The sequence below is a fragment of the Ascaphus truei genome, chromosome 1 (assembly GCF_040206685.1).
Source record: "Ascaphus truei isolate aAscTru1 chromosome 1, aAscTru1.hap1, whole genome shotgun sequence".
NCBI classification, from domain to species: Eukaryota; Metazoa; Chordata; class Amphibia; order Anura; family Ascaphidae; genus Ascaphus; species Ascaphus truei.
Genome location: NC_134483.1, coordinates 215,829,396 through 215,842,083, shown reverse-complemented (window position 1 = coordinate 215,842,083; position 12,688 = coordinate 215,829,396). Strand labels below are relative to the sequence as shown.

Genomic DNA, 12,688 nt, shown 5'->3' with positions numbered 1-12,688 from the left:
CTGTATATAAAGATATACATACATTAAAATTAGAACATACATTACAAAATAAGTCTTTAGATTTCATATTGTATGAAAGATTTCATTTGTAATAGTGATGTGGGAAACTGTCAACAATAAAGTCGTCAAAAATACAAAACTTTTAGCAATAGTGTATTGTATTGTATGTCTTAATTTATATAGCGCCAAAAGTGTACTCAGTGCTTCACAAAGAATACAGTACAGTGAATTATAATAATACAATAAGTGCTGCAAAATCAGACAATAGGAAAGGAAATCCCTGCCCCGAAGAGCTTACAATCTAAGAGGTTTGATGGGGAACTTACAGAGACAGCAGGTGAGGGACTAAGTGCTGTACATGGCAGTGCATGGTCACAATGGGTGGTACAGTAGGAGTGACTGAGTGTGAGAGAATAGCCATGAGTGCAGGCTATTGGGATGCTTGATTTGTGAGGCAAGTTTTAAGGTTAGTCTAAACCTAATTCTAATTTTTTTATTGATAAATATTTAAAGAAGGTGGTTTCATGGTTTATTAACAGGCATAGGCCCTGGGCTGTAGCTATGGATCATCATAATCACTGCTGGGCAGATACGTTACCCACCAGACTGAATGCAACGAGTTCTAAGGTTGTACAGTACCATTCCTGTTTCTTGTGGGTTGGACCTTTTTGTGTTTTTCCATATTGGTCTTTGGTACTGTGGGCCTCATGCAGTAAGCGACGATTATGTGAAATCGGCAAGCTTATCGATTAGTCATGTTATTGGCGTTTTTCCCTCTCCGTATGCAGTAAGTGCCGAATACATTCAAAATCAACCAGAAAACAAATCCGCCCACTCTCACGATGATGAGCCGATCACACACAGGTGTATCGGCGTGCGTGGCGGGGTGCTGTTAGGTTGCACAATCACAAATCTTGCTGAATCAGGCGAAACAAGCATGTTTTTGATTGCGCGCCATATTTAAAGGCAACGTGTACTGCTAATCATTCTCTGTGTTGTTGGGAGTGAGAGAGAGAGAGAGACGCACAGAGCTGGACGATTGAAGATTTGCATATTGACTGAGAGACTTGTTGTGTATTGGGTGAGCTTTGTCCTTTGTTGTTTTGTTTACATCTTTGTCTTGTTTTATATGTGGAAGTGGGTCGTGTGATTGCCTGTACATTTCTTGTCTGTTTTTTGTGAGTGCTGGAAGTATGCCCGCAAAGCGTGGGAAGAGTGATGCTGGTGGGAGTGGGAGTGCTACTCGTGCGAGTACGCGTCGGAGTGAACGTTCTGTTCAGGGGAGTGATGTTGCTGGTGCACCGAGTGGTGTTGCTGGGAGTGGGAGTGCTGTTGTTGGGAGTGGGAGTGCTGGTGCTGCGAGTGGTGTTGCTGGGAGTGGGAGTGCTGTTGTTGGGAGTGGGAGTGCTGTTGTTGGGAGTGGGAGTGCTGTTGCTGTGAGTGGGAGTGCTGGTGCTGGGAGTGGGAGTGCTGTTGCTGTGAGTGGGAGTGCTGGTGCTGGGAGTGCTGGTGCTAGGAGTGTGAGTGCTGGTGCTAGGAGTGTGAGTGCTGGTGCTAGGAGTGTGAGTGCTGGTGCTAGGAGTGGGAGTGCTGGTGCTGGGAGTGCTGCTGGTGGCGCAGTTGCTGATGGGGTGTCTGGTGGTGGCGTGCTTGCTGGTGGCCAGCTTTTGGAGGCTCTTCCATTGGAAGAAGGAGAGTCCAGTCAGCACCAGCCAAGCTCTGACCCTAAACCTGCTCGGAAAAAACGTGTGGAGAAGCCACGTAATCCTCGCTTCAATGACCAGGAAAATAGGGCTCTTGTCACTGGCATTCTGGAGCACTATGACAGTCTCTATGGACATTTAGTAGGTAAGTGTAACTTTACATTTATTATTCAAATACATGTGATCCTAGGTCATCTGAGTTTTGTTCATATGCAAATATGGGTACACAATATCTTTCTATGTTCATTAGTGTGGAAACACAGCTTTTTATCATGCCTTACAAGGACAAATAAACACAGGCGGTCAATTTGCCAGAACTGCATACAATATGAATGCAACCTTGCTTACATGTATAGGTTTAGTAGTGAATGCTCATGTGCTGCACATATTACACATAAAACAGCATGTTTGCTATCTCTTGGAACAGCTAGCAGTGTAGGAAACTGGTGCTTATATTATTATTAATTTACCTCATATCTTTTATATGTTTTTCAAGGGCGGACAAGTGCAGCAAGCAAAAAAGAAATGTGGGACACAATAGTCATTGGTGTCAATGCCTGTGGGAATAGTGTCAGGGACAAGTATCATTGTCGGAAAAGATTTGATGATATTAGGTCCAAATTGAAAAAGAAAATACAAGACCAACGCGTGCATGCTACTGGCACTGGAGGTGGGCCCACACCACAACGTCTCATATTGACTCCATTGGAGGAGCTGCTTCGGCCAAAATTACTTACCGTCGTCGTGGAAGGCTTGGCTGGTGACCGTGACATTGGAATTTATCCGTCACAATTTCCAGCAGGTGATAAATATTACTGTACTAGGCGTGTCGTTGCTTACAGTTATTTTGCATATTTACACTGCTTTTTATACTGTCTTCACAATATAAGCATACCTGCATCTATATATGTATATGTCTGATTCTGTATATATATATCTCAAAATAGACATATATGTAGTAGTCCTACTAAAAGCAGTAACTAATATAGCACGTGCCATTGCGTGCTCATTTACATGTGAATTCCCAAAATGCATAGCTGCAGTGGAAGCAATTGATGGTGGGCGAAGATGGGGAACAACAGGGTAGTACACATGTGTAACACATGTTCATGAGAAATTATTAGTAGCTACAGGTACAGAACAGAAATATGTATCATATTATTGTGTATTTTATTGATTTTACTCCGACAAACATGACATTACTGCCTATTTTAAGCATGCATCAAAGAAATTGCATGTAACGGCCTACAAACATCACTGGCACTAACACATCTATAGTTGCTTATGAAAAGGTCCATTTTTGCTTTATGTCATATACAGACAGCATAATGAGGCACACGTATCATATGTTATGTCATTGTTTTCATAACTTAAACACTGCAGATGACTACTTAGCTCATCTACCATTGTGTTAAAGCAGCTGCAATTAATATCTCATCACAGCATACACTTCAACAGAGGGGGTGGGGTTCAGCACACACACTAATTACAGCCTCATTTCACGGTCAACTTAGTTCACACCATTTGCGCCTGTTTCAAGTCATTGAAAGGTGTGGCTGATTAGGCTTTTTGGGGAAGGGAATACCTTTCTTACAACCTGAATAGCACAACTGAAGTTAATCACACTCATTTGAAAGCTTAACTCTAGCTACTAAATGCCCCAACAACTCATTACTTATCAAAGCGTACGTCACACATTAGTTCACTCATATCTATAGTTGAACTACTATGAAAGACACATTATCACACACTGCATGTGTTGTCTTGTTGAGTCACAGCCACATTCAGGTGTGCCACATCTTCGATTAATGTACCACACATATCCTCTACCAAAAACAACACTTTTTGCAATATGACCACCTTCATGATAACCATTGTGAATGGTCATCTCATGATAGTTATGTACATTATGATACTGATATCACTACACAACATATGATTTTTATGTACTCATTTAATCTATTTATCCTCACGCATTACTGCAGAAACATAGTATGTTGTATGTTAGGGAACTCAAAAATTCTAAGTACACAGGCATGTACAGTGTTATTACAACTATTTATGTTCACTTTCACACACATTTTCGGTTAAGGAACTGATGTTGTTAGTTAATCATAAATACAGAACATACAATAAGTGTTTGTTCAATATTTACACATGTAAATGTAAAACTTATGTTATTGTTATATATAGTTGCCCCTGGAGGACATGTGTCACCTGAGATGGAACAAGTGTCTTCACCTGGGTCAGCCAGCTCAACACTACTAGAAGGTGAGTGTATCATTTGCTGGCCATATAATATGTGCTCTTCTATATGTTATGTTGTCATGTGCATTATTTGTTTTGCACATCTTCTTTAAATAGGATTACTTAGTGTCAGTGAAAATTAAGTGTAAGGCAACATGTATTGTGTTAGTGATGTTAATTATCATGTAGGACTTCTGAGTTTAGAGCAACTTTTCATTCATTCATATTTCATACTGAGTCCAAACATTATTCGTAAGTCAAGGTAGTTTTTAATGAGGTTATAAAACGTATGCTAACATGTTAGGTGTTACTTAGGACACAGTACAATTACATAGTAACACAGCATACATTAACATGCCATTTAATAATGTGTACATTTCTTTTTAGAACATCATGGTGATGAGGATGATGAGTATGATGAGGATGACGCCACAGAAGAGACTGAAATACAATCATGTGACCATGAAGAGGTGCCAATAGAAACTGTTGTACCGCCAAATCGTCCATCAACTTCCACATACGATGCAATTGTAGCTTCAGAGGGAAAAATAGTGGACGCAGAAAATCGTCGCCATTCAGACATGATGACAGTGCTGGAAAGGATGATTGGACTGCAGGAAGAAACAGTATCACAATTGGCACATCTCCACAGAGTCTTCATTGAAGTGCCTAAACAGTTGCAAAAAATCAACACCTCATTCGAAGCATTAGTTGTTCAGCAAACACAAGCTAATTACTGGAGAATGACTAATGTACCACAATTCAACACCTCCCAGCCAGGATCTGTTCATGCAGGTCAGTTTTCACCACATTCATCTGATATTCATTCACCAGGCCCAAATGTTACCGGTCAAGTAGCAGACATTGCTGTGCAGGTTCCTGATGACATCCTACCGCTGCCATCTGTACAAATTCAGCAGCAGACACCTACAAAGGAGGCGACAAAAACAAAACAAGACACACATGAAACAGACCAACCATCACTTGTGCAGTGTCTACCAACTTGCTCACATGTGTCACTGGGCACAAGCCCTGTCCGTGAACAGTCACTACCCAAAAGCCCTGTAGGTGAGTCGCTGCCCAAAAGCCCTGTAGGTGAATCGCTGCCCAAAAGCCCTGTAGGTGAGTCGCTGCCCAAAAGCCCTGTAGGTGAATCGCTGCCCAAAAGCCCTGTAGGTGAATCGCTGCCCAAAAGCCCTGTAGGTGAATCACTGCCCACAAGCCCTGTAGGTGAGTCACTGGCCACAAGCCCTGTAGGTGAGTCACTGGCCACAAGCCCCGTAGGTGAACAGTCACTGGCCACAAGCCCTGCCCGTGAAGTGCCAGAGGCCACTCAAAGTGGCTCTGTTGTGCCTAAAGTTGGTGGCAAAAGAAAAAGGAAAATTCAAGAGACAACAAGCAGGCCTGTTACTCGCTCGCAAAAGGAACAAAAAAAATAAATGTTATAATTCAGAAAATATGTGTTTGGCCTTGTTTTGTTGACTTCAGATTATCTAATTACTATTGTATGTATGCTGAAGACTGTGTTGTTTCCAAACTTTCAACTATGTTCTTGTACACGTGAAGTTTTGGAAATGTTAACACTCATAATTAATTGTGTTATAAATATTTATGTTGTAATCGTCTGTTCAGTAATGGTCCACCAGGAGCCAGTTGCTAAGTTTAGAGAAGCTGCCATTGACTTTGCAGCAAAACATTGCATTTGGGTGTGTTAATTGATGTAAGAATTGCATATGCATATTAGTCACATGCAATTATTAAAACACCTAAGTAACTGCAAACATCTTTCTTGTACGTGTACAGCAGGATTATGTGTAAATTATTACTTACCTTTGCCTTGCTTGGCCATTGTAATTTTGTCCTTTAATCAGTTGTGTGTTCGTTTCTATAACATCTCAGAATGTATAATAATATATATATACACACACACACACACACACACACACACTGAGTGAGTGTGAGTGTGAGTGTGTGAGTGTATATATATATATATATATATATATATATATATATATATATATATATATATATATATAGTACTATATAAACTGGTATACACAAACTAATACACTTCATGCTTCCTTGTGAAAACACTATTTTAATAATACAGGCCTAATGTTTGAGAAATATCCTAAGTATGAGACTCTAACAGTATTGTGCTTAAACAAATGTTTATTACTTAATTCAATCATGTTTCTCACCATTTAAATAGGTTTCATACAAGGTATACTTAATGCCATCAATGTTGTGTGTACTCCTGCAATATAAAAAAAAAAAAAATATTATATATAAATATATATATATTTTTATAAGAGATATATTTATATATATATATATATATATATATATATATATATACACACGTATTTAAACTCATGCAGACAGGGAGTTAACCAGACTTTCACATACACACAGAAATGTAAGCGGGGAAAAAACATTTCTTTTTGCAGGTGTGTTTTTACTGATATGCCTGGCTAAGAAATATTTTCACACACTGGTCTTTGTTAGTTTTCAAAAAAACACTATGTGAACGCATTCACAGTCTAGGGATGTTTTTCACAAACGAGATAAAAGAAGGAGAAATGTTTCTCCCACAGTCCCATATCACGAACCACAACTGTTAACCCAATTAGACAAACAAATCCAATTGGCGTTTGAAATAAGGAGTCAAAGTAGTTACTTTTGTTGACCTTGACAAGGAAAAACAGGAGTTTGTTAGCCATTCAGCACATTCATTTTGATGAGCAAATAACACAGACCTGCACACAGCTTTTGTGCTACTCAGACATGGCTGATGAATTCGTTAACAATATTAATCCCCTTTTAGGGTATAAGTACATGATCTGTGAAGCCATCTTGAACAGTCGCGGACAGAAAGCAAGCACACGCCAAATCGATGATTTCATTCGAGCAAAATATCCTTATTACCAAGACCGTAAGCATGCACGGAATTTTAATTCCTCAATAAGATTCACTTTATCAAGTAATGACTTTTTTGAACGTGACCAGGATAAGCTACAACACACCTATGGTTTCTGGAAGATTGCCCCGGAAAAACAATTTATCCTGAAAGACGGCACTTATATTGTCGTGAAAGGCATATTTATTCCTAATGGCAATAGCAATGTATCCGCTACTACTGATCCGTTTGAATCGATACGTGCTGCAATATCTGCAGCCTCCATTCCTGAAACCCACATTGTACAAGAACAAAAGTACTATGATTATGTACCAAGCCTTTCAGCTGAAAATGCATTGGAATGGGAACCGGAAGAAATGAACCTACCTCCCGACCAATTATTTGAAGAAAGCAGTGGCGATTCCTATGAGCGCATCCTGGAGGAGATATGTGCCATACTGGATTCAGCGGTTGGGTTAAGCGTGGATGAAAATGGCTTGCATTTCTGGAGCGACCAGTTGCAGCCAGGCGAAGAGTTAATTCTAGAAGAATGGTAAATATAACAATCGTTATGCGTTGACTCTGCGTTTAAATTTTTTTTTTTTTTGTAACCACCATTTTCACTTTCAATGCGTGGATACAGCGTAACATTGCAGACTGCATAACATGTAGCGATCACAAACAAATTGTTTCCTAATACAATATAGTAGGACCTGAAAGAGTAGTACACATTGCTGACGGAATAAATATACGTACTTTCCTATCCCTTTAAACATATTAGCAACATTTTACCATTACTCTAACACATACCTGTTTTGTTATCATGCAACATCTACAACATTGAAAACCGGGTCCACCACGTATGACGTGGGACCCTTGTCATGGGCCAAGGCGTCCTTAAAAAGGATTAGTGATGTAAGTCCCGCCCCCAAGCGACGTGCGCGCCTCAAAGCCTATTGGCTGTCATGTTTTGTTATAGTAACGGTAACTGCAGTGTGTGATGCGTGCGGCTCAGTGTTTGTAGGCGTACCCTGGGCGTTAGCCGAATGTTAATTGAGTGGGAGGAGTGTTAGCGTGCGTTTCACGCTGGCTTAACATGACGTCACACGTATTGCATTTGCGCATTGTGTTATCGGCCGTGCTTTCTGTTCAAACACGTCTGTTTAAAAAGAATACAGATGTACTCGTTTAGAACGAATGTAGTTTCGTCTTCATTGTATTTGAAATAAAGATGTTATGTTTACTGGTATTTTCAACATGTATTGAACGCACAACGTACGCTTTGTTTTGCGCATGCGCTAACAGTTAGTGGAGCCAAGCGTGAAGTGCGTGCGCACACAAAGATGTGCGCGCACATCTTTCAGTATACAGGCAACGTTCACTTCTTATACATAGTTATGCCTGCTACAAATTTAAAGAAACATTACATACTGATGAACAGTTTTACTTCTAACATATAAGTGACTGACGTGTGTATCTACACAATCATATAGAGCTGCGTAACGCGTTGTCACGGATGCATATCTAGTAAGGTGCCATCTTTGACCATCATGTGTTTGCTGTATTTCAGAGATGTCGGGGAAGATACAATCGGATCAATGTATGATTTCAGAAGAGTCTACCTTTATATGAGATGATTGTGAGGAGGAGCCACCGACTACTATACTACATATGGAACTAATTTTATATTGCTTGCAGCGCTTATTAACAAACAATTAAAAATGTGATACCCTTATGCCTATATTGCATAAGCACTTAATTAACATAATGATGTTGCAAAAGAGTGCCTCATGAATTTTTATTGAGTGTTCTTTAATGACTACTAACATTTTATGACATGGTGTGTTTTATATATAACAACCATTCCCACTCTGCTAACACATTTGTGTATTCTAATATGTAATGGAACGTATGACTGTCGAAACTATGTAACAATAATAATAATAATATGAGCATGTTCATGTATAGGGCTGCTAGTTGTACGCAGCGATTTACAGACACATGTTTCAGCCTGAGGTCCCTGGCCCGTGGAACGTACAAATGTTTTTTTGCCGCATGAGGCACAGGGAGATAAAGTGACTTGGCCAAGGTCACAAGGAGCCCACACCGGGAATTGAACCAGACTCCCCTGCTTCAAACTATCAGTGCCAGTGTGTGTCTTTACTCACTGAGCCACTCCTTCTCCCAATGTAAAGGACACTTACAACCAAGTAGCCATTTAAATTTAAAATCTCTTGTTACATGGGTATGTAGATAAAATGGTTTGGGACTGTAGCAAATAATGTTACTGGCCAGATGTTATGGTCCCCTCCAATGCATGATGTTCTGAATATGACATCACCATCATGTTATGAAGTACGTTTCTGTGTATATTTCATTAACCTAACTAACTATAGTTTACTGTGTTTATTAATCGTTTAGAAATACATAGTATAGTCAATATGATGATATAAGCTACCATAATAAAGCTGGTGTTATCATTTGTCGGTGTTATACATGGATCCTACACCAATTGATAGAGACACAAACAGTTGTCTTAAAAAGTGTGTCTATGCTAGTGATGAATGTGCTCCCGTAAGTAAACAAATAAGTACAGTTATCCCCTTTTCTCCAACCACCTCTATATTACATTAATGGAAATTATAAGGAAACATACATAAAATGTGATGAAATGTGAGTAATCATTTTGTAATACAATGCACATGAAAGCTCAAGAGTAGCTAAATGCATATACATGATACAGAAAGTACATATATGTAACATTTGTGTTTAAACCAATATGTTGGGTTTTTAGTTCCAATAATTATAGGAAGATTGAGGTAGCCACATCTTATGAGAGATGTCAGCAAATATACATACCATGATCAGTCATACTGGAGATATACCTATAATGCAAAGGAACAATATATAAATTGCAAACATTGACATGCCATCTTCAGTACCGTAAACAACACAGCAAAGTGTGTATTTGGTGTTAAATGTACAACACCATGTATATTTCATGACATTCAAAATGTAAATCAGCCTGGTGTACACATCATCTGGATGTACATGTTACACTGCACCAATAACATTGTATGTAAGCATACTAGAAGCATGAATGATTATGGGCATAATATGTGTTTTGTCTTAGCATAAGGAATAACACAATGCTAAAATATTATTGCTTTGTTACCCAAGTTGTATTCACATACACACAACTAAAGTACAATTGAAGAGGGATTATATAACCTTTGCAACAATAACATACCGGTGCCACATCCCTTTGTGCACACAGCAGAGAAAAGAAAGGTGTGCAACCCATATTCATCTGTGTCCTAACAGAAGGTTATATAAAGAAACATTATTGTTAATATAACATAATTAAACTATAAAAGTAGTACTAGGAACATATGAGTTTGTACTTACAAGAAAAAAATGAATTGATGAGATTCTGTCGTGTCTGGCCACCACTGGCTGTTTGTTCATTTTCAGCAGCTACATGGGTGGGATGCTCGTCTACCAAAGCCTCAGCTAGGTCTGACTGTACATTGTGCCTGAGTGCAACATTGTGCAAAATGCAACAGGCAAGGATAATATCAGACACTTTTTGAGGCTTGTATAGAAGAGCCCCACCAGTTCTGTCCAGACACCTAAACCTGGTCTTGAGTAGGCCAAATGTCCTCTCTATAACAGATCTTGTAGATATATGGGCTGCATTGTACCTGTCCTCTGCTTCAGTTTGAGGGTTTAGCACCGGAGTCAAGAGCCACGGCCTAATTCCGTATCCTGAGTCACCTATAATGAATGGAGCACACATAAGCTGACATTAGTGATCAAATTGTACAATGCCAACATTCCTAAATCAACATGTGTTTTGTGTTAGAACATGTAAATATGTACTCACCCAGCAGCCAACCAGGTTCAAAATGTCCCTCTTCGAACGCATGGAAGACTGAAGAGTTCCTCAGGATAGAGGAATCGTGACTGGAACCAGGGAACTTGGGTACCACATGCATTATCCTCATCGTGGCATCACATACCACCTGTACATTGAGTGAATGGTAGTGCTTCCGATTGCGGTACACATGCTCACTCTGACTAGGTGCAATCAAAGCAACATGTGTGCAATCGATTGCACCCAGCACACATGGTATCCCTGCTATATTATAAAAGCCAGTCCTGACTTCCAGCCACTCTGTCGCCTCTGTAGGAAAATGAATATAATTCCTAGCGCGTCTATTGAGTGCATAGAGAAACTGGGTCAAGGCCCGCGAGAATGTAGATTGCGAGACCCCGCCCACTATGCCCACAGTTGTCTGGTATGACGCGGAAGCAAGATAATGTAATGAGCACAGCATTTTAACAAGCCCAGGGACTGCACGACCTCTGGCTGTGAAAAAATCTAAATCCCCCCTTATCTCCTCATAAAGAGCTAAGATTGCTGCTGAACTCAAACGATAGCGACTTACAATCTCCTCCTCACTCATCCCATCTAACAGGGTTCTCTCCCTGTACAGACGCGGACGAGGCACAAGTTGTCTCCTCTGTCTTCTCCTCTGATCTCCTGTCCCTCTACCTGTCCCTCGGCCTGTCCCTCTCCCTGTCCCTGTCGTATCCGCGTCACTGTCACTGTCCCTCGGTGTGTCCCTCCCTTGCCCTATATGATTGTCTTCATCATCAAGCATGTCATAGAAAAGAATGTTCCTCCGTCTCCTAAACATTCGCAACATTTTGAAATGAGTAGCTGTGAATGAGCAGGTAATGTGCGTCCTTTAAATAGGTATGTGATGATGTCAGGTGACATAGTAAAATGCAAGGTGTTACATTAACATAATAAAGTACTTCTGTGGCAAGCTGTGTGCACTTGTTGTTCTAAGTATTTGTTGTGTGTATTCTGCAGGGAATGATGATATTTGGCAATGATGTGACGTGAAGCTTTGTACAAAGATTGCTTGCAAATAAATAGTTGCATGTGCAATGCATGTAACACTTGTGAACGCAAGAGTCAGTCATGTAATGAGACAAAAAGGCTGAGATTGACGTGGGAAAAGTTCTGTGTAACATGTGTAATTATCCATGTTATTGTGACATGTCGGCAACAATGAATAGTCGTGTGCATATGCATGCATTTGTGTAAGGAGGATAGTTGGTATAGAATGAGTTTACAAGGTGTCCCAATGCTGAATTACTGTACATGTGTGTATAAGTTAGGTTGAAGTGCTTGTAATGCAACGGTTACAATGTAAACATGCAATGTGATTGAGCGTCCAATAAGTGACGTCATGAAAATAGGGAGGACCCAAAAGTATATGTAAACATGAGAAGACAGATGTACATGAACGTTTAAAGATGCGTGTCACATTACAAGCATTGTGTAATGTAAAGGAAGATGAATATACTGTGTATGAGTGACATGTGTGACATGTGTGACATCATGTAAATAATTGTCGCTGAGTTGAGTAAAATGTGTGATATGATGTGAGGTTCTCCTTTAAGAGTGTAGTATAGTATTTTCCCTTGCCACATCATCACATGATGAGTAATGTGACCCACAAATGCTGCAAACATGTAAAAGTCGAATGTTATGCAAATAAGACACATCAGCTGTGACACAATGCAGGGAATGCCCCCACACTGTAATGCAAATCCCCCTTGTATTGTGAGCAATGAAACGTAAACAGTACTATACTGTTATACGTCCCCGCTCCATTGACTTCCATTGATGTACAGAAGATGTTTTTTTTCTAAGTGCCGTTCCGGCAGCCTTAGCGATCGTTCTCCCGTCCAAACTGCCAACTTTAGTTGGCGGGAGAAATCGGCCATAACATCTCAATTTCGTAGTGCCGATCAGCCCCGA

At 40.0% G+C, this 12,688-nt stretch overlaps 1 protein-coding gene across 1 annotated transcript in view; it reads left to right on the top strand.

The window, feature by feature from the left end:
- The window catches only part of LOC142492476 (uncharacterized), a 36,527-nt gene extending 31,138 nt beyond the window's left edge, over nucleotides 1–5,389 (top strand). The window contains exons 3-4 of the mRNA XM_075595153.1: nucleotides 3,897–3,974; nucleotides 4,338–5,389. Of these exons, the coding sequence (XP_075451268.1) occupies nucleotides 3,897–3,974; nucleotides 4,338–5,389 (1,130 nt within the window). The remainder of the gene's footprint in view (nucleotides 1–3,896; nucleotides 3,975–4,337) is intronic.
- The last annotated feature ends 7,299 nt before the right edge of the window (nucleotides 5,390–12,688 follow it).